The 27903-nt window shown below is 43.2% G+C and overlaps 1 protein-coding gene across 4 annotated transcripts in view; it reads left to right on the top strand.

The window, feature by feature from the left end:
- Positions 1-27903, top strand: part of ADAM12 (ADAM metallopeptidase domain 12) — a 181236-nt gene that overhangs the window by 15579 nt on the left and 137754 nt on the right. For all 4 annotated transcript variants that reach the window (XM_040702488.1, NM_001270714.5, NM_001142850.5 and 1 more), the window contains one exon: positions 9711-9844. In XM_040702488.1, the coding sequence (XP_040558422.1) occupies positions 9752-9844 (93 nt within the window). In that variant the 5' untranslated portion in view covers positions 9711-9751. The remainder of the gene's footprint in view (positions 1-9710; positions 9845-27903) is intronic.

The raw sequence follows: 27903 nt of genomic DNA, 5'->3' as shown, positions 1-27903 counted from the left end.
CCTGAAAGGATTTGAGGGTGTGCTGGTGGCATGGGAAGGTATCCTGGATGTTCTCCCTGCCCTGAGAAAACAACAGAAATAAATGTTCGTTATTCCCAAAGAAGGTGTCAAAGTTGTCAGTGATGGACCTATCTGGTGCCAATGGCATTTGTCGTAAGGCTGCACGTGTAGACCTGGGCAGGTCAGCTGGCCTCAAAAGCATTAAGTAACTCTCACTTCTTGTGCTTCTTCCTATTTCTTAAAAGGTGGATGACAAAATTCAGTGATAGCTTAGCATGGGTGCACTTTCATTTTTCTTTGTCCTGTACTGTATAATGCAAGGAGCAGGTATTTCCCTTACAGACAAAAACTCATGATGGATACGAGCTCCCCAGCTCAGTAGCCCCTTTGCTAGAAAAGAACCACAGATGGTTTCCCGTGAACATTTACCTAAATTAGCACTGAAATTTGCTTCAGCTGGGTTTGCTCTGCTTTCAGTGCCATTTCCCAGAGAACATCTGAATGAGCAATTTGTGTGCATGTGATGGGCAAAACTGAAACTCCCACTCAATAATTTTATTCACTGGTGATTGTATATTGTATGCAGGATAGAACACTCCTCAATACGGTTACACTAAGGATTCCTTGTGTTCAGTGGGGGAGGCTATTAAATCACTGGAAAGAAAGGACTGTCCGGTACCTTCTAAAAGACTGAGAGGAAATTGTATTTTAGGGAGTAATTTTGAACTTAATTCAATGGCAAGCAGCCTTTCTTTGGAAGGGAGCAGCTGGAGAGGAATGCTGGATCTGGATTTTCTTGCAATGATGTGGACTCATCACTGAGAAGTGAATATGTTTGCTTTGATATCAGAGCCCTGTGGCTTGGTCGCATCTGTTCTCGTAAAGCACAGCTTATTATTTCTCTACCTGAATAGGTGATACTTTCAGGCACTGCCTCTCTGATGCTGAAGGGTGTGAGGCTGAGTTTGTAACTGGAGTGAGAATCTCTGGGACGGGGATCCTGTGGGGAAGGGGCAGCAGTTCAGGAAGAGGATGATGTGTCTCAGTAGTGCCCATGCTGGGGGGATGCTGAGTTATGGCAGGGCATCCTTCATTGTGGCATCCTGGAGATACCTGTGGGAAAGGCAGGGTGCAATCCTCAATATTTTTTACCTCTTGTTAGTCCTTTCCTGTTTGTTTTCATCAGAGAGGATGACCAGGTCATTTTTAATGGTGCGCATCATGACTTGGAAACGAAGCGCACTTAAGATGGGATTTCCAGTAAGAGGACAAAAGTTCCCCAAAGCCATTATCATCATACGATCATCGTAGATTATATCGCTTCCTTTTCAAAGCTGCTTTGGGTCTGAATCTGGCACTTATGATTTGCCCTTTGCTGCAAACACTCAGCGCTGAGCTCTTCCATGGGGACCTCTGGTTCCCACCCATCACCTGGTGTGCCAAAATGCCCTCCAGGTCAGTGATTATTGGGTTTAGCTTTCCCAAATTTCAAAATACTCTCTTCTAGGGAGAAAAAAAAAAAAAAAAAGACAACTCTTTCTTTGGACTGATCGTGAATAGTAATTCTTCAGTCAAAGAAAATAACGTCTCCAATGAGGCTGGACAGCTGTTTCCCAAATAAAGTATATGGATGTATTCTACACGCAGCAATGAGCCTTGGTTTTCACCATCCGAAATGTCCTGCAGCCTCTCTGCCCTCTCCTGCAGTCAATGGGAAATGTTGTTCTCAGAACCCCTTTTGTCACGTTTTGTTCTGGAGAACAGGGAGGATGTTGAGATATACTGGCTTCTCTCCTTGAGCACATTTCAATATGTATTTGGTGTAACGAGAACCCAAATCCTCCTCACATTATTTCTGCTTTAATCACACTATGCTCTCCCAAGATTGCTTTAATCTCATTTGCATCAGCTGGAGTGACTGTGGGTGATGAGCAGCATTTCATTTGCAAACAGAGAATGATATTGGGTGCACGGCTGGGAAGGAACTGCCTGTCCTGGCTTTGTTACAGCAAAGAGTGGTGCAGCATCCCGATGTGGGGAGCAGACATTCAAGAATTAGAATGAACAAAAGCTATTTCTAAGGTTTTCTTGAGGACCTGTCAAGTGTGATCGTTGCCTTTTAATTTTCCAGCCAATGGCTTTTTGACATGTGCTAACTCCAGAGGAGCGCGGCGCTGCCGAGTGCAGCAGACATCATTTTGTAGTTTAGCCATGACATTGCTGTATATGAGAACTGAAAAGTTATATAGATATTACACCAATATATAAACCATGTGTGTTAGAAAGACAAGTTCAGTTCTGAAATATTTGACTTAGCTATGCTTTTCACTTTCAATTCGTGCCAAACATGTGCTGGAATGACTGATGGAGTCATACGGTTCTCCGAATAAAGCACTTTATTGTGCACAGACTTAGAGCCTCCCAACAGTTGTATTACAGAAGCTTGAAGATTAAGATGATCCAACTGCTTAGGGGGTATGTTCCACAATGAACATTTTGTTTTTCCTTTTCTTTTTTTTCCCCCCATCTCTCTCTTTCTTTTGTTTTTTTTTGCCTTAAAATGTGTCATTGGTTTGCTCAGCTGGTCGCACGGCGACGCTGACTGCGCTGCCAAGCAGAAAGTGCCCTTCTCTTGCCATGTCCAGGTTAAAACACTGCACCGATGGCTTTCCCCGGTTTATGGGATGTTGTGTGTGGGGGAGGGCTGCTTCCTGTTGTGGATCGTTTCATCGGCGGAATGGGGTTTAGGAAGGGAATAGCTCCTGCATAACAAGCGATGACAGGAGGCAGTTCTTCGGTTTATAAAGCTGAAATATGAAAAAGCATGTTTGTGGTGCTGTGTGTTAGAGGGGTCAGTGTGTCTCAAGCTCCTACTTCTCAGCTGAGCCGTGGGTGTGAAGGATCAGGTGGGCACAGCGTGGGCACATTGCACAGCTGCTCCCAACCAGCTGGACACAGAGCTGCACAGAGTGTCAGATACAGAAAGAGCTCCGTGCCCCGAGAACTGCGTGCAGCTTTGGGCCCCTCATTACAAGAAAGACACTGAGGTCCTGGAGTGTGTCCAGAGAAGGACAGCAAAGCTGGTGAGGAGTCTGGAGCACAAGGCTTATGAGGAGTGGCTGAGGGAGCTGGGATTGTTTAGTGTGGAAAAGGGGAGGCTCAGGGGAGACATTACTGCTCTCTGCAACTCCTGAAGGGCAGCTGCAGTGAGGTGGGGGGTCATCATTTTCTCCTGTGCATCTAGCTGTAGTGGAAAGGCTGGGTTACAGCCTGCAGCAGTGATTGAGCACCTGGAGGAAGGCAGGGCCAACCCAGGGGAGCACAGGTGCAGCTGAGTGACCAAAGGGCTGGAGCCAGGATCCAACCCTTCCCAGACCTCATTTAAGGGCTGGCAGGGGAAGCAGGAGTATCTTGCTGGAGGTTCTGTCTACCTGAGGTCTTTTAAAGGTAAGCAGCATTTTTTTGTTTGTTTGTTTCTGTGTTTATAGCTGCTGCATTTGGGCACCTCCTCACTTTCTGCAGCCTGCGCCTTTGCTACCCTACTGTCATTGCTGTGCTTTCCATCGCATTATAGTGTTACACCAGCAACAGGATGAGAGGTTGCTCCAGGGGAGATTCAAGTTGGATACTAGGAGAAGCTTCTCTGAAATAGGGGTCAGGCACTGCAATGGGCTGCCCAGGGAGTGGTGGAGTTGCTGACCCTGGAGGTGCTCAAGTTGTCTTGAGGGGCATGGAGTAATGGGAGATATTGGTAGTAGGTGGGCAGTTGGATTGGATGATCTTGGAGGTCTTTTCCAACCTTGGTGATTCTATGGTTCTACTAACAGAACACTAAATGCAGAAATGCCCCGCGTCCTCTGGCTGCTGCCTGTCCTCAGATTCATCAACAACCTCTGCTGACTTCTGATGTTCCAAAGGTTTGGTACACAAAGAGTAATTTTGCAGAGCAGAGGAAAGGACAGGACTCATTGCCCAGAGGTGCATGGAATGTGTTCTGAAAGTTCCCTGTGTTCACATGCCTGAGGTCTTGGGTTTGGGAGTGAGGGTGGAGTTAGGAAACAAGAAAAACTTTGTGCATCATTACATGGCTTTTTTTTTAATAACTGTTTTTTCAAGGCAGGCTGTGAAAGGAGCAACCTTACCAGGTTTTGTGGGGAGAATTGATGCACTGCTTAGGTGTGCAAAGATTAGGGTAGGAAGTCAGCTGTGGCTCTGAACTAAGCCAAACCTCACAGTGGGGGATGAGGCTTATTATGCACGGTCCACCCTTGCCTGTCCGTTGTGCTCACACACGGATGAGGGCAGAAGCTGGCATGCTGTGCAGTCCTTTCTAAAGCTGTGTAAGTGCCGTTAGCAGCGTGATGGGAAGAAATCAGTCTGGAGGGGTTTCTGATTTTGGTTCTTGTTTTTATGGATGTGTTTTCAGCCCGTGATTAGTGTTGAGTCTGAGAAAAACAGTTGACTTTTTAAGGCAAGTTGCTCCTTCTCGTACTCTGTGCAAGGCTTCCTTTCTTTAGCCTTTGCACACTGGAATTCTCAGTGTGTTTTATTTTGCAGCAGTCTCATATTAATTGTTATACATTAGTCTAATTTGACTTATTGTTATATTAATGAGCGACCGTTTATTATTATTCCCATTTCAAATGAAGCAGCCACTGTTCTTAAGGATGATGTCAGCAAAAATTGTGATCTGTGCCTGGACAATGTTTGGCTTCAGTAATGTGTTGGTTACCCCCCCATCTGGCTGTTACTTTAATTATGTGGTGGATGACACAAAGGGTGGCAGAGAGTGGGGCTGCAGGTGGGCGCTGTGTGGCACTGGGGTGGGTGATGACAGTGATGAGGATGTGGGGTCCCTTGGGTGCCCCTGGGGCCTTCCGGGCGTTGTGTGAGAGGGATTAGAAGCATAGGTGGTGTTCCCAAGGCCTGCACAGGAAAGAGGCAGATTGCCGTGAGTTGGCTTTATGGTAGATCTGTATAGGTGAAGAAACAGATGATGTATATGAACTGGCCCAGCCATCTCAGCATGCTGTGCATGAGCAATGTTAGCTGGGCTCTGTGCTTTGCCAGCCCACTCTCTCCTTTCCATCAGCTCATCTCATCCAGTCCCATCTGCATTGGGCAGTGCTTGTCTCTTTGTTTATTGTAAGGAGAAATGCACTGTGTGGCCTGACTAAAAGCTTATTAATTTTAAGTAGAGGGGAATCTGAAGTGTGCCTGGGCTTCTTCAGGAGGCAGTGGCCCTTAAACTGAGATGTCACATCACATGCATGGAGGTTGTTTTGCGCAGAGCTCGAGGGAACTGAAATATAAAGGAAAATATGACAACTCTTTCAACTGCTTGGCCAACAAGTCCTTGCATGATAACATGCAAAGAGGAGTTGTAGGTGTTCATTGCAGGTGAAAAATATGTAAGCAGCACGAAAGTCTCTGACAGATAACATCTACTTGTCTTGCTATTTGTACAAACTGTCTTCTGTATTATTGAGAGGAAGAATGAAGGGCGCTACACAATTTTTATGGGCTCTCCTGGATCAAAAGCACTGCCTTCAGTGCAGGCTAAAAATAGGGATCAGATTGACACAGTGGTGAAGCTCTCCATGTGAACAAAGGAGAGACAAGCATGCACCAAGAGGAGCCAGGCACAATTTCACTGGAGTGGAAAATAAGTATTTGAGTCAGAAGGGGTGTGACACAAAAGATAGGAAAACTGGGTGCAATAGAAGTGCCTGGCAATATTGATGGCCTGATTTTTCTTCCCCTCTAATGACATGTTACAGGAATCTTAAGTTCTCTAATTTAAATTATTACACTATTTATGCTGCTGTAATACCAAGAGTCCCTGTAGAGAAGAGGCCTCGTTATTAATGTAATTCAGGCAACTCTAATGGCTGCAGCTTCAAGGAATTCCAAGTGAAAATGCATAGAAGTGGCAATGAGTGGCAGAGGAAATACCAGCATGTCTGTTTCTGTGATATCTATGGCACTGGGAGTTCATAGAAAGGGACCAAGGTGATAGAAACCCTCCATTAGCACAGAGGAGCATTGAGCTCCTCTCCTGGGAAGCCCTTTGGGAGGGCTGCACTGATGCTCTGAGCTGGGCGGCCCATAACCAGCAGAGCAATGGAAGTATGTTTTGTTCAGTCATTGTGCAGGAAGCTGGATGAAGTGTCCCTCACTGGGATAAATCTGGTGATTCCCACTTGGCCCGAGGCGAGGGCTGTGTGATTGCTTCAACCCTGCAGAGCTGCCAGCAGCCCTCCCACCTGCATGGAAGCCCAAACCACTGCTCTGGGGCTGCCCATCAGTTTGTTATGTTTTTTGTAGGCTTCCTGCACACTTCAAATTCAACATCCACGTCTGTCTTTTATTTTTCCAGCCTGACTTGTTGGGACTCTTCTCCTCTGCCTGATTTTTTTGGGGGGGTCTTTCTCTACCCAAGACTCATGTGTCTGGGTCCTCTTGTTGACAGCATCTCACAAGCCACCAGCCCTGCTCATCTTTCCCATCTCAGTTGAATGTGTGGGGGTCACTCATCAGCTGTGAGCCCTCGTTTTCTGCTAGGCATTCTTTCAAGCAGGCTGACTAATCCGACCTGAAGGATTTACCTTTGTATCTTTTCCAGTTCTTATTTGAAAAGGCTGATCTCATGTTTACCCATCAGTTCTATAGATGTCATAGTCTTTCAGAAATCTGCACAGCATGTTGGTGCCGTGATCTTAAAACAGGGAAAAAACAAACAAACAAAAAACCCAACTGCTGTTTTCTTTGCAAAGTAAGTTGTGACGTGGATATGTCACGCTAAGGACAGTTGGGAACTGAGCAAATGTGCAGTGCTGGGCACATGCTGGACTGCTTTCTGGGAGGAGGCCGCATCACCTGGCTGCGCTGCTTTCTCTGCCTGTGCAGAAAGCTGTGATTTTTATCACCTGCAATAATTTAAACAAAAACAGCATCCAGATAAGCAGCAAACATTTGGCTGAAGGAAAGAACCTAGACAGAAATTGATCTCGTGTTCTATAAATGCTGTGGCTGCACAAGATTTTGCAAGCCCTAAAGCATGTCTGTTCTGTTTCCCCCGAATAAATTATCCTTCCCAATAAAGATATTACTGTTGCCCATAAACCTGTCTTGACGTCTGTCTCCAGACTATCAACACTTATCTGCACACTGGAAAATGCACACTGTATGCAAGTAAGCATGTGTGTAAGATTAAATTCGCTCATTGTAACCTTATTCTTTGTGCACCGCAGGCATCACCCTGTCGTGTAAGTGTTCCCAAATAGAAGTAGAAGGGGCAGTACTAAACCATACTTTGTGTAGACGTGATTCACTTTTCACGTGGTATTTTCATTGCAGTTGCACTTTTTGGACCATGTTGTGTAAGGAGGCAGTAATGTATTGGTGTGTGTGCAAATGCTGTCTCCCCTCTCCCCTTTTTCTTCTGTTTTGGATGGTGCTGTGATGGTAACAGGAAAGGCAACCTGTGTGTAGGAATAGCAGAAGGACTTTGAAGCCTCCTGGTACTTAGTTGCAGCCCATAGCATAGGGCCGTGTGGAAGTGATGCAGACAGTGTGTCTGTGGAAGGCGAATTGTGCTCATAGGGGTTCTTAAAGCCTCGGCTGCTCAGAGCTTGCGGAGTGCAAATCCTGTAAAATAATGGAAGAGCCTGAGTCATTCGATTCATAGAGCTGAGACTGCTCCAGTGAGCCAAGAAAGGAAAAAGAAATCAGAGCTACAGCCAAGCTTTTCTCATTTCTCTGAGATATGCTTCATAAATTCGTGCTCTGTGAGGGAGCTTCAGGGCTGATGATCAGCATAAAGGGCTGTGAGGATCTGTGTAGTCCAGATAGGTCTAATTAGTAATAATTAGACCCTCCTGGGCTGGTGAGGTGATATCCTCTACCCATCTGCATGGTTTGGGTTGTCGCTCCCATGCTGGTGCTGCACCCTGCTAGGTGCCTATCAATGGGCCATGCTGGAGCAGGGGGAGAGCCCCTTCTCTGCAAGGACAACCTTCATCCTTAGGGGATCTGAGTGCTCCAGAGGGCTCAGTGTGTTGGTAGGGCAAGTGTGACAAACCCCACCTGCCTTCCAGCTTTCTCATGGCACCTGCAAACCATCCTTGTCTTCTCAAGATTCACTCTCAGTACCACTTCCAGATCCTGTAGTATGGTTTATTTCTTTTAGGCCTCTTTGCTCTGACAGGCACAATGCTATTAGTATGCTTAGTGAGAGGAGGAACAGTTGATAAATGTTGTATGCAAATAGCTTTTTGATATTGTAGTATGAGTTGAAGTCATCCGACGTGTAGAAGTAGAGCACTGTTTCAGAGAGAATTTGTATTCTCTTCCAGAATATTCTTTTTTCTTAATGTGCATCCCTGATGTTATGGTATTTTTGATATTTCATGACCTCCTTGCATGTCTGTATAGAAACACTGAAGCCACGAAGACAAATGAATACTTAAGTCTTTTGCTGTACATGGCTCAGGCTTGTTGAAATGGAGTGCAACCACACCTTGCCACACTTAGTGGAGTAAGATGGCACATGAGGAAGTGTCTGGGGGATAATGAAATACCTAGGATTAAACCTGGTTAATCTGCCATGTGCAGTCAACCTGGAACCATCAGGAACCTGAAACAGGCTTGTTCCCTCAGTGCTCTGTGACTCAGACTCGCAAAGCATGTAGACCAGGCAACTCCACTGCTGAAATGGGAAAGGCATAGGGGAAATCTGGGATCGTTATCTGTTCTTTGGAGCTTGTGTTGTGCCACAGCCAGGTTTGTTCATCCTAGAGGAAGCGTATCACCAGTATTACACCCCACGCACACTGTCCTCCCTCCAGCCACTGCTGCTGTGGATCGGATCCAATGTGCTTGTGCCTGGGAAGAACCAAGGGACAGAAATGAATAAGGCTGATTTCTTACCTTAATTACTGGAAAAAATAGTCCTCGTAAAGTCTTATCTCCCTTAAGAGGGCGGGCAAGCAAGCTGCAGGGATTTAACGATGACACTGAAATGTCAGTCACCTATTGCATTCCCTCTGCTGTCACCTTCAATGAAAAGAAAAAGTGAAGCCCTAATATGTTTATTAACGTAACACTTTAAATAGCTGGTGCCAATACCTCTTAATGTTTTTGAGTCAGGTGTTGAGTCCCAGCTCCTTATCTTTTGCTCTGATATTGCTGCTCCTTTCCTTGTCCTGTCTCTGTGCAGTGCTGAACACCATTTCTGGGGCCCTTGAAAGCAATACTAAAGTTCTAGTTAAAAAAAAAAAAAGAGAGAGAGAAGAAAATATGAGAACATCTTCATAAATAATAGCAACTTTTGTTCTTATGCCCTGAGATATACAAAAATGTCCTGTATAGTTAGTTATAAAGCTGGATTTCAGGTGCTGCATGGGTTGGTTTGCTGTTACCTCATCACTACTCTATGGCTTTCCTGTGCAGTCTTTGCTGTTCTGTATGAGCAGTTCAACATCTGATTGAAAATGGAGACCATCTCCATTCTTCTCTACCCAAACCCCAACTCTCCTACGGCATTGTGTAGGTTTGAACAGTAGCTGCGTGAACGCATGATGTTTTAATGTCTAATGCTTTTCCTGAATTATTTCCTTTTGAAATGGGCTGCCAGGTCCCTTAAATAACAGCGTTCAGGTTGTCACACCCTGCTCCCTCCTAACGTGAAGTGCTTCTCCCTCTCCTAGGTCAGAATGTGGACAGCAAGTTGGAGTCCTTGAGACAGCAGATGCTGAAGGACCAGTCAAAAGATTATGAGATAACAGTTCCCCTCCTTTTGAATGGAGAACAGTGGAGACCAGCAAACAGCATTTATTCCAAGGTTAGTCTTTGTGTGGCTGTTATTTTGCTCTAAGGTGTTCAGCTGTAAGGGGAAATGAGGTGTACTTACTTCATCATAGCTTTTGTAAGTATATATATTTTAGTAGAGGGTCTGCAGTCTGATTTTTACTTCCCAAGCTGAGAAATTGAATGTTTCTGTAAAGCAGCATTCTTATTTCTGGTGGCAGAAATGGAAGGGCAATAGTACTTGTAATGAAGTTAACATACGTGGCTCGAGATTGCCTCATACAACAGCAAAGCAGCTCTAAATTGAGGGTGGGAGACTGAACAGAGGTTGTTCTCCTATCTTGACAGACCACGATAAGCTTTTCTCCTCCTTTTCCTCAGCCATTGGCTGATGAAATGGGAAGCTGTTTTGAGGAGAAGAGGCCTGCTTTCTGTCTCTGAAGCTCCAGACTGTAAGACAAGCTGCTGTTGCCTTTGTTATCACTAAAGATGTCATGAGAGTCTCTTTCCCAACCTTTCTAACCCAGATTTTTAGGTCTGGTGGTGTTCCAGTTTCTTTTTAATGTTGTTCTTTTAACCATCAGCGTAAGCAGAGGAAAGTTTAACTTTTTAATTGTGAACATACTAAAACACACAGACAGTAACCATGAAAACAGCCCCAGTGGCCCATTAGAAGTGACTTTACTGCTTTGGGAAGGTGTTTGGTGGAGAAGTTCTCCTTGGCTACTGCTCTGTGTCATGCAGCTGACTGACAGAAATAGATATGAGAAGAGATTTCAGAGCAACGGACCTGACATTCAGATAGACTGTCTGGGTGAAAATGTTTCTTTCATGCTCCTTTCCCCCCTCTGAAATTGGAGAGAAAGGCCAGTCCTCAGTCTGCATATCTGCAGCGATGAAAGGGATATCAGTGTGGGTGTATAATGGCTTATCTTAGAGAGATAACACAGATGGCTTGGTCCTAGATGTATGCAACTCTATTTTTAGATCATTTAATTAGAAACAGGCGTTCTCCATACAGAATTCTTTTAGCTACTCGCTGTAGCTCTCTGAAGGAGTTACGACAGAGTATCTTTACGTGAGTAATGATAATATGATTTATATCATTAATTTGTTTCCCAGAATTGCCTTCAGTTTAAGATGAACATTAGAAAAGATTTGTGGTTTGGTAGAAAGATCCACGTGCTGTATCAGCACTTTTTCTTTCTTTTGAATACTTCTTTTCCATGGAAACTGTTATAAATTAAATACATAAAAGTGCAGATCGGGTTGTGGGAAGAACAACAGCCTTAAACTGGTAGAGGAGAAGAGTAATGAATAGCTTGTCACATAAATATTGATCAAAAGCACAAAAGCCAAATGCTGTTGCGTTCGATGGTTAAATAGGACCTATTGTTCTTCAGTTTATTTCTAAGTGTTCCTCTATTTTATTTTAATTTTAATGTAGTAAAAAAAAAAACAAGTACCGAGTACTGCGTACTTGTAACCAGGGGAATGGTATTTCAATAGAATATATAGGAAAATAAATAATGTAGTGGTTATAAAAATGCCAAAGTATTAAAGTTATTTGTGTGTAGATAATTGCCTCGCAATGAAAGCCCCATTCTGCAGCCCTCTGATCATAAATACTCTTTCTTAACAATTAGTCCCTCAGAAACCACACCAGTATTTAATGTAGCTTACCCTTTCATTCCTATCTAAAGGATAAAACCATCCTTTTATTTACCCCAGGAGTCACAGTGCAATCTGCTGGGATATGTCATTCAGAGCCTGTCATGGATTATTATTAAGCCAGTGACTTTCTTCTTGAGGGCCATCTATGCAGAACAGAAGCAAAATGCCCGGTCGTGTTTCTGCTAACACCAGTCCTGCTCACCACTCTCCACACACGCGCGCACACACACACACACCATCCTGCTCACCAGGACTACTGAAAGACAAGGGAAAAATATTACTTAGCTGTAACCTAGTTTTATTTTAATACACTTAGGGTATAATTTTTCAAGGACATCTAATGATGTGGGTACTTCCTAAGCATGACATTTCATCTTATTCGTAGGAGTAACCCACTTTTAAAATTGGGTATGTCATCAAATTGTATTTAAAGAATTTGGGTTTTCCTTAGTCCAAATGTAGTTGTTTCTGTGGAGAGCCTCTCATCGTCTGGGCAAATCCCTTCTCTTTCTTTTTTTGTCTCCCCAAATTGAAGTGGCCAGAGACCAAGACCAGGATTTCAGCACAGTTCAGAAACTGTTTTTTCTTTCAGGCTTGAAATGACGAGTAAGTTCATGCAAACACTTTATACAGTGATGCATACTTAAAAAATAAAGTAATATATTGCGCACTGGAACAGGTTGCCTAAGGAGGCTATGGATGCCCCATCCCTGCAGGCATTCAAGGCCAGGCTGGATGTGGCTCTGGGCAGCCTGGTCTGCTGGTTGGCGACCCTGCACATAGCAGGGGGTTGGAACTGGATGAGCATTGTGGTCCTTTCCAACCCAGGCCATCCTATGATATATGCTTAACGTTTATAATTAACTATGGAAATGAGTGTATTTTTTTATTCATCAAGTTGGTGATTCTTGGCATCTTCTGCTGAATTTGGAAAATACTTTTCAGCTGGACTATTTGAGTGGTGCTCAGTCACATTCCTTTATTAACTGGGTATAATATTGTGTTGCTAATCCTGCACTCGCTGCTAAAATTAGTGGCTGCTAATTTGAGTACCCAGTTGTTGCTAGTTGGGACTACTGATGAGTAACTCTATTTCGGGCTATCTGATGGCAAAATCGGGGGCCCTGATGTGTTACACAAGGTCTGTGTGTCTTTTCAAACAATAGCTGCCCATACTCTATGCAGATGTGATTTCCGTCTTTGAGGCTTTGTGTGCAGTATAGAAGGTGTTGATAGGTCATCATACTTAATGGCTAGTTCCAGTTCCCTTTCCATTTCTCTTTATTTCTGTGATTTGATCATAATTCTGCTTTTGGTGTCAACTGTTCTCATGGTGCTTGGTCTGAACCCAAAAGAGTTGGGTTCTACTTTTCTTAATTTTTTCCAAGCTTGGAACAATTAAAAAAAAATTGTATATTATTCAAGTACAGGAAAAAGGCTCTTTTCCCCACTTGTTCCCAGCTGAATATTTTTCTTCAAACTTGGCTTGAGACTCAAAAACTGAGCCAAGTTTGATGAGACTTGGGTAAGTGATGTTTTAGTACACAGAACACTTTAGGGAAGATTTTCAGAGGACCATCTGTTTGGCTTCAGTTTTTTATCCTCACACTCTGTTAGGGACACACGCTGGTTAGTGTGCGCCAGATCTTTGCATCACAGGAGCTGAAGGTCAGGTAATGCTGCTGCCTTAGTCTGGAGTTTGGAGCTCATTCCTCGTGGAGATACAAGTGTTAGGTGGGCATTCAGGGTTTCTTGGCTCCCCTTCTGCATTTGAATGATGGGGAAACTCTGTCTGCTGGGTACCTGACCTTCCAGGGCAGATGTAAGATGGTTGTAATGCTTGGGTGCGTGCCGGTGTGACACTGCCCTGAGCTGGTGTTTGTTCACATGGGCTGACATCTCATCAATGAACTCAACTCTTTCTTCGAACTGGGGCTTGGTTCAGAACTTAAAATGCATGGATTTTCTGGGAAATTGAAGGCTTTTTGTGCATGTATGATATGATGAATTACGTGGGTAAATGGAGAGTCTTGAGGTCATGCTAAATGAGCACAGATTTTTCTTTCCTTGGTCTGGTGGCACCCATCCCTCAAGTTAGTTCTGTTTTTTTCTCTGATGGTGGCTCTGCAGCATCTGTAATGTCATCACCAGCACCTGCAGGGGCTCAGGTATGAACACAGGCTGAGCACCTTGCAGTACTTAGTCATCTGAGGTTTCCAAAAGCTTACAAGAAAGTGAGGTACAACTCTCCCTGCTGGGTGATGCTCTGCATCTTTCAGTGCTCACGCATGTAACTTTGTGGTTTTGATCTTTGTGTCCATCTGAATGCAATATTAGCCTGCTCAATACATGTGTATACTCTGATCAGGCTATGATTATAATCCATTTAGGTTTTAGTGTAAATTCGAGCGTAGTTGAGCCTGGGCAGGTGTTGAAGGACCCAGAGCCATATAGCGTGGAGCTTTGTGTGGTTTCTGAAAAGCCATATACAAAACTGAAAAGCCCTGAAGTCCATCAGGTTGCTTTGAGTTTGCAGCTTGGCAGTCCAGGCTGCTTTTGAATGATGCGTAAGGCATCACTTATCATTAAGCTTGGGTAATGCAAAGGGGAAAACGAGCAAACTTTGCTCTGTAACTCCTTAAAAAATAATTAGCAAATGTGACTCAGTTTCCTTCCTTTGGCTGCTATAAGTCAGGTTTGCAAATTGTAATCTTAAAGAAATGCTTTCAAAAAAAAAAAAAAGGGTAAGATTAGAAGACGGAGTTCCTTATTTTGTAGCAATGCTCCTTGTGTTATGTTATGCTTTGAATATTAACTCTAGCAAAGAAATTCAAAGCTAAAGATGAAGGCCATCTATAAATATATACTTTGAACATATTTCTTCTGTATTTTAACTGTATGGTTGTCATAGCTCAAAGGATTCTGCATGTAAAGTGACAGAATATTACCATTTTTACTGCTTAGCATGCACTGCGTCCCATTGAGCTTGCAGAGAAGCAGCTTTTCTTCCTGCCTTGTTCATGAAGCATCGTGCTATGGATTGCTCTCATAAACAAACATCAAAAGTCTGATTATTGGTATGTCATTTTGGACATGGATTGCTTGAATCTAATGTGAAATTCTCCACTGTCTTCAAAGGCACTGTGTCTTCAGATGGTTGGTAGTCATCTTTATGATTCTCCAGATCTATCAGATTTTCCACTGATTCTTTTCAGATTTTTTTCATGACTTCATGGTAAGGGCCTAACTCAGCATCTACTGAAAGGTTTTATTGCCACTGAAACAAACAATAATTAGAAGGAACAAGAAGAAACTTTTTGAATTAAAAATAAGAGAATCGTGCTAAAGATTTGAGAATCTACTGAAAACTTCCAAGCAAGGATGAGTCTTACCCATTACCTGTTACCATCCTATCTTTTGTGCTCACAAGACTGCATTTTTGCCTTGCAAACTTACAAGGCAGGTCTGCTAGTATAATCATAGAATGGCTTGGGTTAGAACAGACCTTGATCCTCCAGTTCCAAGTCCCTGCTGTGGAAAGGGTTGCCATCCAACGTGGCCTTGTGCATCTTCAAGGATGGGGCATCCACAACTTCTTTGGGCAACCTGTACCAGCCTCATCACCCTAAGCTCTGCATGCACACTCCCCCCCAGCATTGCTATGGGAGTTACCCAGCAGAACACCCCAGTGTAGAGAGATTTTTCCCCTCTTGCTGCACCTCGTGGGTTCATCTGTGACTCTAGCACAGCATTTGATGCATGAAGCACAGCTGAGAAGTCTGCTATGTCAGATCAGTGATGTAGTACTCAGGCTTTTCAAGAGCAGACCCATTCAAGTTTATTTCATAACTGGCATAGCCTTCGTGCAAGTGATAATTGTTTATATTCCCTCCAACAGAGCCTCCTGCTGTTCTTTTTCATTTGAAATAATTACCAAAGTTTAGACTTCCAGACAATTGTATTAAGGGGAATCATACAGCGCTGCTTAAACAAGACTTTGAAGGCTGAGAGGACAGCTTTCAGAGCTCTTTTACATAGTTGTTTTACATATCTTGAGAGAGAGGCATAAACAGAATTTATAGTGCTCTCCATAATTTTGTGACTCATGAGTACTAAATACAAGAGGCAGTGCTGTGCATGCTGCTAGGGCTGTGTCATCAGCTGGGAATGCAGCTTGGCACAGCCAGCCACAGCGGTGTGAGACACTGCTCTGATCCTCGGTGAAGTTCTCCAGGAGATCTGCCCCTGAGCTTTTAATTAGTAACCTGGCAGTCATTAATTCAACAGCCAGTAAACAATCTGTTGCTTCTTTGGCTTTACGTACGTACAGCTATGCGTTGTAGGGCCACTGTGAGGATTAATTAGTTCAGAAATGCATTATTATTTAGTAACTCTTCTGTGTTTAATTCAGGAGTAGCGCGTGGAATCTATTGGGATGGGAATGCCTGGGTTCTCCCCAACCCTGACTGATCAAATCAGCTTAGAGCTGCCCATCCCCATTTGCCTTGTGCAAAAGGGGTCCTTGCAAAGGGAAGGAAACACGTCCTCGTAGACCTCTCCCATCTTCAACCCACCATTCCTTCTGATCATTTCATTTAAGAAGTGAAAAAAATGCCAGGAGATGCATCCTGTTTTTGGGGACTTGCTCTACTGCAGCCACAGGTTTGGCGAATCCCTGGAGCTGGGACCACCAATAAGAGTGTCGTGTTGCTGATTGAGTAAGGGAAATTCTTTTGTCTGTCTGCACTGAATCAGTGCCCTAGTTTCAACGAGATACACCAGTGTTCATTTCCTGCCTGAGACGCCTGGGCATCCTGGGACGTGTTAAGCAATTGGGATTCGTCCCAGAAAACGGCCCATTTCATTTTTAGCTTAAGTGATACAGTGTGTGAAGCTTTGTAGGATATTTCAGTCACAGGATAAATAGCAGATAGCATGGAGGGAGACTGCAGTACAAAGAAAACCTGGAGCTTTCTATTAACCGTCTGCCCCACCCCAACCCCCTCAGCATTTTGGAGCCTTCCATAGGGTGAAATTCCCTTCCATGAGGCTGCATCACACCGGGCTGTCGGGAGGGATTTTGTCATACTTGGCCAGTGAGGATTGCTGTGATGTAACGGCCCTGGGTGAGCTGTCTCCCATACCAGCCCAGCTCTGCTGCCAGCAATTGTGTGCCGTGGGCCCTGCAGAAGCATTTTTCTTGCTTGCTGCCCATGGCCCACCAGCAATGAGGTAGTGTCTCAGATCAGGGCTTGAGGAATCTGCCTCTGTAAGGTGATGGGGCTGAGGTTCTTGCATGTGAATTTTCTTGGGGAAAACAAATAAAGCAAAGGTTTTGATGTTAATGGTGAAGTAACCCTTTAAAGTGGTGCTGAAATCAAAAATTAAGTCTTTGCAATTAAGCAATGTTACGTCAGTTTTGTAAAGTGCTTGTACTGAGGCACTTTCATATTGAATTAATTTAGCTTATACTTGGCTATTTCATCTCTCTTGCAACAGATCTTGAGAGCGTAAGGTATGAATTTCAGCGTTGGAGTAAAACTTTGGAGTAAAACAATGCTTTACTTGCCAGCTATGAACACGTGATCGTCCTTTTACAGGAAAAAGGAGAATCTCCCTTGTTCTCAGTTCTCACTGCGATTGCCCTGAGTAGAGCTGAAGGCAGTGCAATCCCTGCAGCAGGCCCTCTCCCACAAATGGGGCCCTCTGGGTGGTGGCAGTGGGATCTCTTGGGTCTTTCCAAGGACTAAAGGGACCACCATGGAAAATAAGAACCATTGGCACATGCTGTGATGAAGGCCCTTATCTTAGGGAGCCGAAGTAAATTGAATTGTCCTCTATGTATATTTTAGGGATGAAGAGGTAAATGTAGCCAGTAGATCTGCAAAGTCCCATTGTTACGAGCTTGATGCTGTTGTTGTTGAATTATAATTCTATTTGAATGTGATTTATCTCAAGCCCCAGGTGATTTGCTTTTTCTATAGGGAATTTCTCATTCCTCAGTATTGTAACAAAAAATCATAGAGGTAATGTGCAGCTTAAAGCTTGATAAGAAAAATATAATTAGAATTGATAATAAGCCTTTTTTAAAGGCGGTCGTAATATCTTGACAATGAAAAGGCTTTTAAAGTGTTGCCATTTTTCAGGAGAAAGAATGACTTCCAAAAATCCTGCCAATTATATTTGAAAAGCACACATGAGGTAAAAAAAAAAAAAATCTGTATTGTTTTGAGATGGGAGCAGAAAGTTTGTATTCCACTTCTATCCTGAGGAAGCTGTGTGTCCCTTTTGTCTGCTTTTTTTTTCCCCTCAAGGACACAGTTTCCAAGTATTATCATAACTCATAGAATGGCCTGGGTTGAAAAGGACCACAATGCTCATCCAGTTCCAACCCCCTGCTATGTGCAGGGTCACCAACCAGCAGACCAGGCTGCCCAGAGCCACATCCAGCCTGGCCTTGAGTGCCTCCAGGGATGGGGCATCCACAGCCTCCTTGGGCAACCTGTTCAGTGCATCACCACCCTCTGGGGGAAAAACTTCCTCCTAATATCCAACCTAAACCTCCCCTGTCTCAGTTTAAAACCATTCCCCCTTGTCCTATCACTATCTGCTGTCATAAACAGCCGTTCCCCCTCCTCTTTATACACTTTCTTCAAGTACTGGAAGGCTGCAATGAGGTCTCCCCAGAGCCTGGAGCCTTCAAAGCTTAAATTAAGAAAACAATTGTGATTTATGGCATTGTAGATACAGTGGAGTGATGCAGCTTAGCAAGATAGGAGACAAAATGTTGATGTTTGTGGGATGCCTTTCCATTTGCATGATGCATGTGGGGTGCTACCAGAGTCTAGTAACATCTGCAGACTTGAATTCAGTCCCATCCCACAAGGTTGTGCTTGTGATGTTTCTGGTCAGTGTAACATCAATTCTACTGGTGGCACAGGAGCATGTGTTTGCCCAACCAATAGAGCATCTAGATGCTCAGTAGTGACTTTAGGGATGTTGAGTCTAGGGAGAGATCTTGTCACCACTCTTGTTTCACAGCAAAGCAGAATGCATTGAGCTCAGATGAGATCTGCACTTCCAGCTTTGTGATGGACCTTCTCTTCCCTGCCCCAGGTCCCAGGATGTGAGTCTGTTTCCTCTGATGTCTGAATCATGCTCAGGAAACTGTATCTTCTGTCTTAGGGTCAGTGTTATTTTCCTTCTGCAGAATGAACTCATTCCCTCTTCAACTCTGGCCATCTCCCTCCACCAGGAGCTACTGGGCGGCTCTTTGGCAGGCATCTTCTTCCCCTTTGCTCTCCTCATTGACCACATCCTTTGTGGAGCTCTTGAGCAAAGCAGTGCTAAAATGGTTTTTTTTTTGGGGGGGGTGAACCTGCCAAACCCTTCCTGGCAGCCATCACCCTCTGGAGTGATTTGCCTCCTTCTGGTGCTCAAAAATGGTGTCTTGAATTGAAAACCCACACATAATTTTGATATTCAAGAGAATGATTTTCATAACCTGAGCCCACTTAACTGCACACAGGAGCAAACATTTTATGTCAGAACCGCTGCTGAGCTAGGGGAGGATCAGGTCTTCATTGAGATGCCTAATTTTTGCACACTGGTGGATGCTGTTTTCCGGTACACTTCATTTGTGTGAGTGTTGGAGATGGCAGGCTCTTTCGGGCAGCAATCTTGGATGAAATCCTACACTGGTGTCTCTCAGATGACATTATTTACTTTAGTTTCACCCATTCCATCATCTTTCCCTAGATGTTTTCACATGAAGTACATCTTGTACTGAAAAAGAGACGCCGCTAAAGGAGGTCTGCTTCGACTCCTGGCAAATGACGATGAGACAAAAGCTCAGGGATGTGTTAATGTAAACAGCCGTAGTATCCCTGCCCCAAAAAGGGCCGTTTCCTTGGCAGATGCTGCATCTGCCTTTTTCAAGTGAGAAGGGAGTTTCTGGAAATGAATCTGTTGCGAGGAAAAGCCAATAAGAGGAGCTGTGTAATTCTGTCCTCAGTTACTTCTAGAATATTGCTGTTTTAGCACTGCACACTCCCTCCAGCCCACACTGGCATGGTCAGGGTACGTTTTCAGCAACAGGGGGAAAAAAAAGTGGGATTCCTAAACCGAGTATCTCCAACAGAAAGTGCCTTTCACTTGGTTGCAACAGACAGGAACATTGTTCAAACCAGACTTTTTTGGCATTTACTGGCATTACTAAGAAAGAGTTGGCAAGGAAAGTTGGCAGGAGGAGATGAGTTGGATAAGCATTAAAGATTTTTTTTTCTATAAAATGAATATCCAGAAGCTATGTAAATGTGTGTTTTTTTTTTTTTTTTTTGCTTTAAAAAGCATACAGAAAGACAACATGCACACTTTTTTTGACTGAAATAGCATCTAAGCTGCCTGTGCCCTCCAGTTCCTATTCTCTCAATTAAAACGATGAGAGGAAAAAGAAAGAAAAGACAAAACAAAACACCTCAGGAAATCCCTAGAATGTTTATTCGGGAACAGACCAGCCTGTTACAGTCATTAGCTTGCAAAGGTATTTCTGCTATAGTCAGAGGGCAAAGTGAATTTTAACCTTTTATTGCCAAGAGGTGTCATGTTTGGTAGAGAAAGAGCTATTGAGATGCATCAAGGCCTATAAATTACTGTAAATTAAGTGAGTGGCATATATAAAAAAGAAAACAATCACCAAAGTACTTCCCTTAGGGGGAAATATGAATCAATTTAAGTGCTTGTAATGGGACACAAAGTTCTGTTGCTTACTTTCCTGAGTACCTATTTATTGCTTTAACATTTCTGATTGTAAAAGGCCCTAATTGCAACAAGAAAAAGATATTTCAAAATGTTGACCTCCATTTTATTGTAAGTTTTAGTGCAGAATTGCTTACAGACGTGGTATGTTGATGATAAAAGGAAGAAAGGGAGTAGTGCTGGACTGGTTTAAGCTCTGATTTGTGGGAGCCCTCCAAGCACAAGTGGTTGTTTCCCAGGATCCCCATAGGAGGAGAGAGGAAAGGAAAATGCTGCTCAGTGGAGACAAAGCCCCAAGAGCCTGGGAAAAGCATGAATTGCAGAGGACAACTTAAAGATATGGGTAAAACGTTTCCTTTTTCCTTTCCTTTTTTTAAAGGATGGAAACCTAAATTGCTTGCTTTGTACAGTCAAGCATCTCTCCTTTTATTGTCTTGCCCTTTTACATCTATAAAATAGGAATAAAATTTAATCCAAGCCATGGGACATCAATTTGATTTTAGTAATGGCCTTTTCAGATTAAAAATGTGATTTGTATTCATACTTGCACATTGTACTACTTTTAGGGAGCAAGGATTTGCTGTTCTGGGGGAGAGATGAATGTCTTGCATGTGTGGGTAAATCACGCATGTGTTGTCAGAGTAAGGGAACAAATATTTTCAAGACTGTATTTTCTGAAGAATGAAAGAGGAGGAGTGTTTGCAGTGCTGAGTACAAGGGTTTAAGTGTTGTAGTCTTGGAGGCAGTCTACAAGCAGCTTGTAGGAGCTATGAAGAACATTAATTGGAATTCATACAGTGTATGATGAGCTCCATAAATCAGTCCAAGTCCCCTTTAGCACGATCACCTTTCTTTGATGGAAGTGACACTGGCATGAAAACACTTTATTTTAAGGAACATTTGAGAAATGGCTTTTTAGGGTATGATGTATTTTTCTTTCACGTGCACATGTTTTTTTTACTGCTTTCAAATGTACAATTTAATAATCAAACATCAATTTATTTTTAAAACACAACTTACCAGTTGTAATACACTTCTGTGCCTGTTTTACTGGCTAATTTAGAAAGAAACTTCAGTGATTGACACCAACGCCCATTTCAGCCTTTGCCTTTGAACATCCACTATTTAGCAGTTTCTCCAAACCTGTGCATTTGAGATAGGAGAGAATGACAGATGGATTTTGGTCGTTCCTTTAAAGAGGATTCCTCACTGCATTACTGAATTTCATATCATAGAATCATAGAAAGGCCTGGGTTGAAAAGGACCATAATGATCATCCAGCTTCAACCCCACTGCCATAGGTAGGGTCACCAACCACCAGACCAGGCTGTCCAGAGCCACATAGGTATTTCCTGGTGCTGACACATACATTTTCATTTACACGTGCATGTACATAAATATATACAGATAATCTCTACCTAGGCTTGTCTCCGGATTCAACTGTCCAATCATAATTTGAGTGTTTTTTGGGGGTTTTATGTTGGGATAAGTGTCTGAGTTGCATCACAGTGAGATTGTTGAAATAGAAGTATGAAAACAAGTAGTTGACAGAGAAGACAGATACCACAAAGTGCAAAGCCTGTCAGTGTTTCTGCCTTGCTAGGACGTGCTACTGAGCAGGAACTGCATTTAGGATCTGAGCGCTTGTCAGCGTGTCCTTGTTACATTGCCAATGGCACGAGCTTCATCTGTGTAGACAAAGTTGTTCTAATTTTAGGACCAGGCTGTGGGAAAAAAAAATAGCATGCCATAAGAAAAACAAAAAGTGTTTGATCATTGGAAGTGTCACTGATATCTGTAAATCGGAGGAGTCTAGTTTGCTTGGAACCTTTAATGGCAGTGTTGGGGTGGGGTTGTGTTGTTTTGTGTGCATTCCTAAATTAGCCATCGCAGTTAAGCCAAGTGGTTTGGAAACATGGTGGTATGTTTTTATTCCTACTTTAGCAGCCACTGTGTCCTTTTATATCTGTTCATCCCACATTTGTACATTTTGGATGTACATTTTCCTGTCATGGCACTGAGAGTTTCAGAAGTTCCTCAGGAGCAATAATGATATCTCTGTTATGCTGTGTCCCGTTGGTGAGCTGGCTGGCACCTCCCAGTCCTCTGTGAGCAAGTGAGATGTTCGTTCAGCATCAGATAAAGTCCTATGGCGATTTATTGCTGTCTTTACTGAGCTCACAAAACTATTTCCTTGCATCTCTGGGAACATGCAGTCATTTGAGTCTTCATTTCTAGAGAGCTTTATTTTGTATCTTGGTGCAATGTCACCGTTACGGCCTTGATATGGAGAAAGGTAATAGCTTGTCCCATGTATTTAGCCTAAGGTAATTTTTGTACATATAAGGTATTCTCATCTGTGAATTTTGATTTGCACATCAAAATTAGAGTTGTTTGGGGGGCAGTTGGTATACTTTCTTGATCCAGTTTGTGGTGAAATGTAGGCTTCCTTAACACCAGAGTTTCTATGTAAAAGCAAGTAATGCTGTGTGAGGGAGCAAGGCAGCATCCCTCAGCTTGGAGCTCAGGACATGGGAGGCAGACGAGACCATCCCAATGAGTTGCCCATCTGAGCTCCTCTCTGAAAGCCATCCGTCTACTGACAAGTAACTCTTCTCATGTAAGCTTTGTGACACAGCCCAGCAACCTCCTTCCCCAGTCAGCTCTGGGAATCAGCGCTGTTGAGGAAACCCTGCTAAGCCCTTTTCAGCTTACACGTTACTAAGCCTGGATGGCAAAGTCCAAAAAGATGCACTATATTTTTAAACCCTCCAGAAGACTCTATTGTGCTCCTGTGCCTCGGAAGTCCAGTTTTAAGCACACTGTTTGCTGACACTTAGCAATACAGAGCAGAGGTACCCCTATCTGCAAACACTTGCTATTTATAGAGATGCTCATGAACCTTTTCAGAAGCTCTCCTCTCTGCATTCTGCTTGAAGGAGTTAGGAGGACGAAAACCAGATCTAGTGCGATATATTATGTTTAAACACTGCTCTCAGGGACATGATTTAGCAGAGGGTTGTTAGAGTTAGGGTAGTATGGTTAGGTTGTGGTTGGACTTGATGATCTTTAAGGTCTTTTCCAACCTGAGTGATTCTATGATTCTTGTAAGGTTTTTTCTTTTTTTAAGGAATATAATGGAGTGGTAATTCAGTAATTTAGGGGCAAACTTCAGAGGAAGTTTGGACTTCTTGCTTTCTGGGGGAAAAAAGTTCTGAGTGTCTCAAGAGGAGCTGGTGGGATGTGCTACCCATTACTAGTCTGGTGGCTAGTGTACTCAGAAGTGCAGCTGTGAGGCTCTGGATGTGAGTGTCTCACAGACATTCAAGGCATTGAATCCATTAAATCTCACGGGATATTGCAGCCCTGGAGACTTGAACGTGTTTTGTACTAGATCCTCATTGAGTAGCTACTAGGAAGGAGAGGAGTTATTAAAATAAATGACCACAGGGAGCAATAAAGTGAAAGGGAATTGCTTAAATAAAAGGACAAATGATGATCTTTAAGTTATCAGTCAGTAAGGGTACATTATCACCTTTTTTCTTGTTGTGCAATGCAGTTGATGAGAGCTTGTTGTTTTTTTTTTTAATTAGGAGTGATAAGGAGAGTAAGTAGAGAACACATTTAAAAGTTTTATGGAGTGTAAGGCTGCCAGCAGCCACCACAAGCCTCTCCTTCCCTGGGGGAAACCGAGTGGTCCATCAGCTCTGGAGCATCTTGTTGGCTGCTGCTGAGCACACTCTGGTTTGTGATGTCATTCCTTTGAAAGTTAAGGCTACTGGTTATATGAATTAGTCTTCCGTAAATTAATGCCTCCATAGCTTCTGCTGCTGCATTACATGTAGTCTGGGGGTAGTCCTCTTCAAAAATGAGATAGGTCGCCTGGGGGACTGCTGGATGGAGTGTGGGGAATGACTGAAAATTATGACCTTTGGCGAGTAGCAGAGAAGTGGGATGTCAGTGTAGATGGAAAGAGGCTGGGCAAGACATGATGAGTCTTCAAGTATGCAAAAGGCTGCAAGAAAGTCAGAGGCAGTAATTAGTTTCAGTGGCACTGTTAGATATGCTCCCTGTCTGGCAGCAACAAGAAGAATGGCCTTACAAGGCAGCAAGTAAGAGCTCAGTAATGAAGATAATGAGAAAAGGATGTATGTACGAACATACAGTGAGGAGGGGAAGCTTTGAAGTCTCTCAGATTGCACTTGGTTTTCAGAAACACCAGGAAAAACAGCTGCTAACGAGAGAGGTGTAGTTCGTCCTGACACAGGGCAGGAATATCTCAATTCCCTTAAGATGCATTTTCCTATGGTTCAGTGTGAAGCAAAAACCATTCTTCTTCCTTTATCAAAACCTGCCTTGTGTGTTCTCATCATCTTGAGGTTTTAATAAGATTTAATGTTTTCAGTTTTTAGATGCGTGAAGCTTCATAGACGAGACTTCAACTCCTTGCTTAAGATGAAGACTTTGTCAATTTTGTTGGCTTTTCTTTGTTGGCTTTTCTTTCTCTTCTAATTATTAGTTTAGTACAGCTTAGACCCAAATTCTAAATAATACACAGACAATTAAAACATTAATTACAATGCTGTCTGAACTGGTTGAAGAAAGAATGTTCCAGCAGAAGTTGAGCCTTCTGTTCTTTAAAGTTTCTTCATTAACTCAAGGATGCTCATTCAAATCACGGAAGCGGGTCAGGATGCCAGGGAGGTTGGGTTATTTATAACCCGAGGAATACAGGGACAAATTAGTGAGGGCCCTGGCAGAACTTGTTATGTTTTGTGTTGTGCTTCAGAGCTCCCTTGTAATCATGGATAAGGCAATTAGATGATCCACTGCAGCATGGAGAAGCTATAAAATGGAGGTGGTGTTACATCTCTGTCTTGCAAATTGGTGCTGTCATACTCATGGTGAGGTGCTGGCTTGCAACAGTGATAGAAGCTACTATAAACAAGAAAGACACTTAGAAAATAAGTTGCACACAGCCCAAGGAAATCCTTTCTTTAAGGTGTTCTAGAGGTTCTGGAAAGAGATGGATGAGCCTTTATGCTGAGACAGGTTATAGAAGAACACAATGTCCATATGAACTGTTGATTATGTCTTACAGTAGTGCTTTCCTGATTGCCACTTCCCAAAGCATGTGGTATAAAATACCACCAACAGAACTGAAAAGATTCAATCTTTTGAAAGCTGGGTGAAGTCTCCTTTTGTATATCTTACTGGATTCTATACAAAACGTGTTACGCAGAGATATTCAGGCTTCACCAGAGACCCTTCAATGGCTTTCTGGGAGTACAGTGCCATAAACAATGCTGGGTGGCAGCAGCAGGCTCCTATCTGTATCATCTGTTACTCTGAGAAGCATCAAAACTTCAAAAGGTTTCCAGAAAGGGGGAAGGGAGGAGAGGATTTAACTGCAATGCATCATAAATAGACCAAATCCTGAGATGACAATTTCAACTGTTTACAATAAGCATTCAGTAACTCAAAACATGTGTGAAGTCCTTCTATTAAATCACATGGGTTGTGTTGCAGAGCTGTTTTAATTAGCAGTGAACAGAGACATGGTGGTGGGTTTGGTTGGTTTTTGGTGGTGTGTTTTTTTTTTTTTTTGAAGGATCATCAGAATAGAAACATACTCAGTCCAGAGCAGATTGTTAGTCTCTATTTCTATTTTTCCTTCCTCTCGGTATCTTTTCTGCAGCTCTGTGGTGGTAGCTGTGAAGCAAGCAGGCCGGGTGCAGAGCCTGTTAGAGATGTTTGGGTTTTCAGCAGATTGTTTCACTTGGTGCTCCTCAGTGATGTCTCTTTCGTGGTACCAGTTCTTCCCGGTGCTAAGATGAAAATGTGATTTCTCTGTTTTCATAGAGTCACAGAATGGTTTGAGTTGGAAGGGATCTCTGAAAGCTGTCTGGTCCCACTACCCTGCAGCGAGCAGGGACACCCACAGCTCCATCAGTGCTCAGAGCCCATCCCCTGACCGTGGGTGTCTGCAGGGATGGGCACCGCCACCTCTCTGGGCAGCCCATGCAGTGCTTCACTACCCTTACTGTAAAGGATTTTTAAATCTAGTCTTTCCTTTTTGTTTCTCCACATAGGATAGTTGATTTGTCATTCAAGGTCTGATGGGAAGGCCTCTCTGTGTCTAAGTGGGAGTATTTCCTTTCAGAGGACAATAAGTCTACAGTGCTGATGAGAAATCAATAGCATATGGCATATTAATCATAGAATGGCTTGGGTTGAAAGGAACCACATCAAGCTCCAATCCCCCTGACACATGCAGGTCCACCAACCTCCATATCTAATACTAGATCCATCTAATAACCCATCCACTAATATTAGATCCATCTAGTACAAACACCAAAATGCTGTGTATTATGGCCCAGCCCTGGGCACACCGATGTACTCAAATTTCTGTAGGGGTTTCATATTGGAAAGAAAATGTCTACAATTGAAATAGGCAGAAAAGAATTTGAGACTATCACCTTTTAAAGCTTGATCAGTATGTTGTGTTTGCTGCAGTTCTTTACTGCATTTGCTCAGGCAAAACTGCATGGTGTCTGATAATCTTTGTTATTCCGTTACCTGTGTTAATTCACTGACTTCTGGGGCAGGCTGGCAAAAGGAAAGCAAAACTGATATTAAAAAAAAAAATGGAGTTACAAGAAGTGTTGGAAAAAAAAAATGCTTAAATGATACCTTAAAAATGATACCTTAACATAGAGGCAACTGAAAGCTGTCCAGGGAGGAAATCAAAACCCTCCTGTCAGGATGGGCTGATCTGGTGGCCTGGATTTTGCACAGGCAGATCTTCAGCTGAGCTCCTGTTACATGGAGAATCCAAACAGCTTCAGCTCACAGCTGCCTACACTCCTCGCTTTCAGCTGCATTGACAACTGCTGCTTTCTCCCATCAGCACCACTCTCAGCTCCACTTCCCCACACCTCCTATGGGCGTTCAGCTCCCGTATCCACAGACCAGGCTGAAAAACATTCCCATTCTTCTGTTTTGTTGCTTTGGTCCATGTAATTGCGGTGTTGGTCCATGTAATTGTGATGTTCTGTGAGAGCCTTCTGCAGAGTTTACTCCTTTCTTAGCTTTCCCACCCAGTGCAGTCGGTGCAGCGGGTGCAGGAGCCTTTCTGCCCATGGCACAGCAGCTGAAGGTGACAGCAAACTTCTCTGCACGCTTTTATCCCATGTTGCAAATACCTTTGGGACGTTTCTTTCTTTGTTATCTTCAAATGCTGCTATATTGATTTCTTTCACTTTTTTCTCTGAGGGGCTGAAAATTCCGGCAGTAACCCTGAAGCCAACTGAAATCATTGATTATCTGGTTTTGCCTCCTCTTCAGTTATTTACCTCATGCCCTTCAGTGGAGAGAGGGTGTGCTATTTCCAGATGATTTAGTGTAAAGGAGAGTTGTGCTGAGCTGCAATATCAGTGCATATAACCTTGATTCAGGGGTTAATTTTTTAGACACACAAGTTTATCTAATGCATCGTAATGGATATTTCTAGAGCAAACTCCTTTTATGGCTTTTCTTATTGAACCTGTGAACAGTAATGAACAGAACTGATTTTCTATAAGCTCATTTAGCAATTAAAAACACTTAAGAACGTTCTCTACAGGAGGAATTAAATGTATATTCTGCATCCTGGCCATCTAC

Source organism: Gallus gallus, chromosome 6 (assembly GCF_016699485.2).
Source record: "Gallus gallus isolate bGalGal1 chromosome 6, bGalGal1.mat.broiler.GRCg7b, whole genome shotgun sequence".
NCBI lineage: Eukaryota > Metazoa > Chordata > Aves > Galliformes > Phasianidae > Gallus > Gallus gallus.
Note: the sequence above shows the minus strand (reverse complement) of the source record. Positions and strands in the feature narration are given on the sequence as shown.